At 41.1% G+C, this 6,952-nt stretch overlaps 1 protein-coding gene across 1 annotated transcript; it reads right to left on the bottom strand.

The window, feature by feature from the left end:
- Window positions 1–256: 256 nt before the first annotated feature.
- LOC146380227 (uncharacterized) lies at window positions 257–6,687 on the bottom strand. The gene is made up of 4 exons (XM_084939937.1): window positions 6,643–6,687; window positions 6,170–6,465; window positions 4,974–5,246; window positions 257–368 (listed from the first exon to the last, which is right to left on the bottom strand). Exons 1-4 carry the CDS (start codon window positions 6,685–6,687, stop codon window positions 257–259), a joined length of 726 nt encoding a protein of 241 aa, XP_084796063.1.
- Window positions 6,688–6,952: the final 265 nt, after the last annotated feature.

The raw sequence follows: 6,952 nt of genomic DNA, 5'->3' as shown, positions 1-6,952 counted from the left end.
GCCCCACTTATTACTCTTCCCAGGACCACACCAAGGTTGAGTCTCTCTGTCCATGTTTCTCTTCTACATTTCTCGCTCCACTTAATAATGCAATGTATGAAGGGAGGTTGAATGTCAGTGTTCTAATATTCTTCTGATTTTCTTTTGATTTCTCAATTTATTTGCAAATTGAAGACAATTTTGCAGAAGTCTGGCCACCTAAACTTGAGTTGGCTTCTGTGATTCTTGTTTTCGTGTATTTTAAAGTGTATTAGAATCACAGAAGAGCTTTGTTTTGCCCTGTAGTTGTGTGGCTTACAATAACTTCAGTCTCTTTACTTTTGGCTATCTGACCCTCCCAGCGGCTCTGAGGAAGTGGAGTTGTGTGACTGTACACAGACGAAAGTTACACTGAAACACCTTAATAACATTTTGAATCTTAGGTCTGGATCCTGTGGGATGAAAGCATCTAACTCAATTAACCCAAGAGTGGCCCTCACTAATTGCTCCAATTACACAAACTGGCTTTGTTGCTACAGTTAGCTTCAAGCCTTTTGGCATGTATATACCGCTCCTATAAGTGCAAATTTGCAGCTATTTATTTAGGAAGTATTTTCAAATAATGATTGAAAAATGTTCAAATTAAAGTAATTTAGGGCGGGATTGCACCAATTTCTTTGCTGTCTGATTGGGCAGAAGGAAGCAAGCTGAGATGACTCAGTTTAGCAATAGAATAAACTGCTCAAGTATTTTTTCCTTGAAACAGGGAACAGCAACATGTTTTTTTTGGAGGGGGGGACTCTATTGTGTTCACACCCAACGCGAAAGACGCGAACAGAGCGTCAGGTTTACATGTAAAGTCAATGGAAAAGCGCGATGACACGCGATTGCTGTCCGCGAAAATTCGGAAGCAGATTTGCGTCGCGAAAACACGAGAAACGCGCGTCAGTGTACCGCGTCTGGCGCGTTTGACTCGCAAATAAAACCAGGCGTCAGTGTTTATGTTGCATTTTGTTCATATGCGCGTATCGCGTCTACCGCTCGAGTTGGATAAATCTGAACTCCAGCGTCAATTCGCGCCGCGACAACCAATCAGGAGCCTGGTGACGTGGCTCTGACCTAGGTCAAAGGGGCAGATCCAGCCAAAGCCCTCATTCTTCATTCAATATGGAGGAAAGGCTAACGCTGTAGCAAACAACCCGGAGCTGTACGACACCAGCTGCTTTCTGTACCGAGACAGGAATATAAAGGACCGGGCTTGGAGGAAGATATGTGAAGAGATTAGGCAACCTGGTAAGTTCATCCATTTCTCTTTTGAAAGTTTTCACTGACCCGGTGAAGCCGCACAAAAGCTAGCAAGCCACCGCTATTTTCCCCACTGATGTACAAATACCGTTCTGCTTTTATTCATATTGTCGTATAGGAATATATTTTGTTTATTAATAAACAGCACACAGTGGTCCCGCTCATCCGTCACTGCTTCACTTTTTTGCTGATTTTTTTATTGCAGTACAGCATTGCATTCTGCAGCCTGATTGACAAATCTCCTCCGTCTCCTGCCCTTGCCAAATTTATCATGTTTGGTTTTGATAACCATCACGTCCAATAGAAAAAAACAGCACAAAAACACCCATAACTATGACCTTCATTCGGAAATACACCTGCACCGCGAGGGAAAAAGGCGCAGGAAAGTGGCAGGCAGATGAAGACAAAACCCAGCATAATAATACTTTTACATTTTGCAATCTACAAAGGTTTGCACTTTGAGAATCAACTTGTGAGAACTGTGACTAATGTTCATGTGTGTGGGGAAAAAAGTGTATAAAGTGCGTGGCCAGGGGCTAGTTATTAGTGATGGGTCTTTGACATGAATGACGCGAGCTGTGGTTTTTTTTGTTTTTTTTCCCTCTCTCTCTCTTTCTCTCACCCTCTCTCTCTCGCACTTTTTTTCGCTTCACTCTGCACGTGAGCCTTGTGCTTGCGCTGGGAAGAGGGGGGAGGGGCGGTAGTTACAGTCGCAGTGCAGGAACAGAGTGAGAGGGAGAGACAGAGAAAGAGAGCCAGGGACAACAACGTCACATTAGAAAGGTATAGTAATCATCCACAACTATTTTCAGTTGCGGATGATAAATGATACAGAAAGTTTATTCATGCAGGTCCATATGACAGAGAATATGCATGTTCTTTTTGTTTTCATATTTTAATTTATATTTAATTGTGTTGTGGTTTGCAGTGTTTTGTGTTGTTTCACTTTAAATTTGTTTAAAGGGAAAAAGCTGAATAGTTAAAAGTTGAAATGTGAAGAGTTGTTTTTTGTATTATATGATTTATTTATTACAGTTTATGTGGAGTGAATAAATAAAAGTATATTTACGGTGGTGCCTAGAGACGAAGTACGTACAAACCTCAAAACACGTAAAAACTCCGAAGCACGTACAAACCCCGAAGCATGTAAAAACTCCAAAACACATACAAAAGACAACAGAAGTGCTCCAGGATGCTAGGCACAGTGTTGAGCTTTTGTTACCTAGTGGCTACACAAGCCAGCAAGTACCAACGACCGGATTTGGTGTGTGGTAGCAACAGGTAAATGAACATTTTTTTTGAATTATTTGAATATATATGAGTGCTTGTGTATAAATACACATATGCTTTCAATTGTGTAATTTAAGTGATCTAGGTAGCTCTGTTTTGGAAGTTCAGTTAACGCTAGAAATGTGTTTTGGAGTTTGTACGTGCTTTCTCTCTCTCTCTCTCTCTATATATATATATATATACATATATATATATATATAACCACTTTTTTTTTTTTTTTACATTAGTAATTCCTTTTGTGCATAATTTTATATTGTTGTTAATAATAAATTAATTAAAGCAACAAAACAGCCGAAAGAGCCGGCGGAACCGGTGGAGCTGGCCATCCTGGTGTCCCTGAAGAGGCCACACCAGTCTCCAATGGAGCATTTCCTCCTCAGCCTTGTTCCTGCTCTGGAGAGCAGCTGGGTCCTTTTTATTCCTGTCTGTCTGTAAATACTTATATTTTATATATTTATGTTTAATGTTTTTCTGTTTGAGAATTTTAATATTATTTTAAATTTTTTATAATGACTAATGTCTCAGTTCTACTACACAGCAAATGTTGGCACACGACTTGACACGTGTAGAATTTATTTCATATTATACTAATGACAAAATATACTAATTCAGTGGGATGCAAAAGTTTGGGCAACCTTGTTAATAGCCATCATTTTCCTGTATAAATCATTGGTTGTTACAATAAAAAATGTCAGTTAAATATATCATATAGGAGACACACACAGTGATACTTGAGAAGTGAAAAGAAGTGTACAATAATTTTTTTAAACAAAATCAAGCAGGTGCATAAATTTGGGCACCACAAAAAAAGAAATGGAATAGATATTTAGTGTATATCAATGTGTGTGTCTCCTATACAGGGAGTGCAGAATTATTAGGCAAATGAGTATTTTGTCCACACCATTCTCTGCATGCATGTTGTCTTACTCCAAGCTGTATAGGCTCGAAAGTCTACTACCAATTAAGCATATTAGGTGATGTGCATCTCTGTAATGAGAAGGGGTGTGGTCTAATGACATCAACACCGTATATCAGGTGTGCATAATTATTAGGCAACGTCCTTTCCTTTGGCAAAATGAGTCAAAAGAAGGACTTGACAGGCTCAGAAAAGTCAAAAATAGTGAGATATCTTGCAGAGGGATGCAGCAGTCTCAAAATTGCAAAGCTTCTGAAGCGTGATCATCAAACAATCAAGCGTTTCATTCAAAATAGTCAACAGGGTCGCAAGAGGCGTGTGGAAAAACCAAGGCGCAAAATAACTGCCCATGAACTGAGAAAAGTCAAGCGTGCAGTTGCCAAGATGCCACTTGCCACCAGTTTGGCCATATTTCAGAGCTGCAACATCACTGGAGTGCCCAAAAGCACAAGGTGTGCAATACTCAGAGACATGGCCAAGGTAAGAAAGGCTGAAAGACGACCACCACTGAACAAGACACACAAGCTGAAACGTCAAGACTGGGCCAAGAAATATCTCAAGACTGATTTTTCTAAGGTTTTATGGACGGATGAAATGAGAGTGGGTCTTGATGGGCCAGATGGATGGGCCCGTGGCTGGATTGGTAAAGGGCAGAGAGCTCCAGTCCGACTCAGACGCCAGCAAGGTGGAGGTGGAGTACTGGTTTGGGCTGCTATCATCAAAGATGAGCTTGTGGGGCCTTTTCGGGTTGAGGATGGAGTCAAGCTCAACTCCCAGTCCTACTGCCAGTTTCTGGAAGACACCTTCTTCAAGCAGTGGTACAGGAAGAAGTCTGCATCCTTCAAGAAAAACATGATTTTCATGCAGGACAATGCTCCATCACACGCGTCCAAGTACTCCACAGCGTGGCTGGCAAGAAAGGGTATAAAAGAAGAAAAACTAATGACATGGCCTCCTTGTTCACCTGATCTGAACCCCATTGAGAACCTGTGGTCCATCATCAAATGTGAGATTTACAAGGAGGGAAAACAGTACACCTCTCTGAACAGTGTCTGGGAGGCTGTGGTTGCTGCTGCACGCAATGTTGATGGTGAACAGATCAAAACACTGACAGAATCCATGGATGGCAGGCTTTTGAGTGTCCTTGCAAAGAAAGGTGGCTATATTGGTCGCTGATTTGTTTTTGTTTTGTTTTTGAATGTCAGAAATGTATATTTGTGAATGTGGAGATGTTATATTGGTTTCACTGGTAAAAATAAATAATTGAAATGGGTATATATTTGTTTTTTGTTGAGTTGCCTAATAATTATGCACAGTAATAGTCACCTGCACACACAGATATCCCCCTAAAATAGCTAAAACTAAAAACAAACTAAAAACTACTTCCAAAAACATTCAGCTTTGATATTAATGAGTTTTGTGGGTTCATTGAGAACATGGTTGTTGTTCAATAATAAAATTATTCCTCAAAAATACAACTTGCCTAATAATTCTGCACTCCCTGTATGATATATGGGGTGCCTTTGTCTGGACGTGCTTCCCATCCAGAGCTCCACAGCAGAGGGGGAAGTTCCAGCGCTCCTGGAATCCCTCTGTGATGGACCGCCAGTCTCCAGGTGAAGGCACAGCCATGAAGTTGTCCACTAGACAGTCCCAGATGGCCGTTGCTACCTGGGGGGTGATCTGGCACACCGTGGACACACCGACTCTGAAACTGAACGCGATGGTCCTGAAGGAGTCCCTGGTGGCAAGGAACCTGGACAAAATTGTTCAAAATTAGTATTATGTGTACTGCAGTTACAAAATACATTATTCAAATTCCAAAATACTTTTGTGATGTCAGATTTAAATTACAAAACATAAATCTTACATAAAACAGTTTGTAATTATAAGGATAATTACATAATATATATTAGATATAATATAAAACAGTCAGTTGTGTTTTGTTTTAACTTTAACATATCATAATTTGATTGGTAGCAACTTTTACAACTACAGTGTGGCAATCACTCATAATTCCTAGACATGTCAATCAGGTAGGAATGAAGTAAGACATTAATAGAAATAAAGAGTTCTATGTTGTCATGTAGCCCTTTCCTTGCTTAAATCATTGTTAATATTTTTGAAAAATTAACCTGTGATAAGACAGCTTATCAAGATAGAATATGCTAGATAGAACCATATAACTAAAGATGAACCAAACTGTTCACAATTTTATCTAACTCTCAGTTTTAAGAAAGGCTGGTGACCCCTGTTATAGAGTCTGACAGCTGCAAGGATTATATACAAATACTCAACTATCCCAGAATTAAACCAGGTCTAAATTTAAAAAAAAAAGAAGTGAGTATCACTACAAAGATTAACCCACAGTGGGCCTCATACCACAGTTTGATATCAGCAAACACCGAGAGCATACATTGATATGACACCACAGCCATGCTATCATTGCAAACACTGATAACAGCATAAATCGAATTAAATAGGGACTTGATGAGACCTTTTGAGTATCACTAGAAAAATTATAAACAGTCGTCTCCGTACCACAGTTTGCTATCAGTAAACACCGACAGCATTCACTGTTAGCATACCACATCCATGTTAGCAGTGTATAAATGATAGTTTAGCATATATTAGCACAGGTATCAATAAAGGACTACCGTATTAAACACTTTTACTAACCGCATGCAGATGGACAGGCGCTCTGCAGGTGGGATTGAGCGCCTGTAGTTGGTGTCTAGGCGGGCGATGCTTGGACCAACGCGGGACAGCAGGTCCTGAAACTGGGCGAGGGAAAAGACGGTGGTACCGCTGAAAGCCGCGGTCGTCCAGGCGCAGCTCCTGGAGCAAATGCTGAAACTCACCAAACTGCTCACGCCTCTGGAGGACCTTATGGACCCAGGTACGGCGAGGACGTCCTTAACGCCGCTGCTCTGCTCTCCACAGTAAATAGAGAAGGAAGACTCTCTCTTCAAACGCTAGCTCGACAGCTGCCATCTTGCAAAGATACCGTCTGGCACAACTTCCTCCCACATTCCGGTTCACGCGTCGATTGATTTGTGTTGGACACGCGCCGAGGTGCGAGTGTGCACGCGTCAAATTAGGGGCGTCTGGCGCATTTTTATTCGCGTCTATGGCGTTCGGTGTGAACACACCGTTAGAGGACCTTTGTATGATTCACTCTTATACTGGCTCTTCATGTAGGTCCACAATTTATCTTTTGTATGAAGCTGTAGTATCAGATAAATGTTAAGCGGTAGGAACGTTTCTGCTGGGTTGTTGTGGGGGGGGGATGAAAAATAATAAAGGATACTCATTGGAGTAATGGCGCGTCTCGTGTGTCTGTGAGTTATGCCTCCAGTCAAATAACATCCATAACCTCAAATAATGGAACATGGTGTCAGAAGACAACTGGAAACGTTAGTTGGGCATAAGTGAAAGGTTTCGGCGTCGGTGCCCGGTTAA

Source organism: Perissodus microlepis, chromosome 9 (assembly GCF_051167445.1).
Source record: "Perissodus microlepis isolate ML-2025 ecotype Zambia chromosome 9, ASM5116744v1, whole genome shotgun sequence".
NCBI lineage: Eukaryota > Metazoa > Chordata > Actinopteri > Cichliformes > Cichlidae > Perissodus > Perissodus microlepis.
Note: the sequence above shows the minus strand (reverse complement) of the source record. Positions and strands in the feature narration are given on the sequence as shown.

Excerpts from the sequence above, each read along its gene's own strand:
- LOC146380227 (XM_084939937.1), bottom strand. The coding sequence starts at position 6,687 with ATGAAGAGCCAGTATAAGAGTGAATCATACAAAGGTCCTCTAACG. Across the intron at positions 6,466-6,642 it reads CATACAAAGGTCCTCTAACG|CGTTTGAAGAGAGAGTCTTC; the intron begins GTGTGTTCACAC and ends CTGTCGAGCTAG. Across the intron at positions 5,247-6,169 it reads CGCCTGTCCATCTGCATGCG|GTTCCTTGCCACCAGGGACT; the intron begins GTTAGTAAAAGT and ends AATTTTGTCCAG.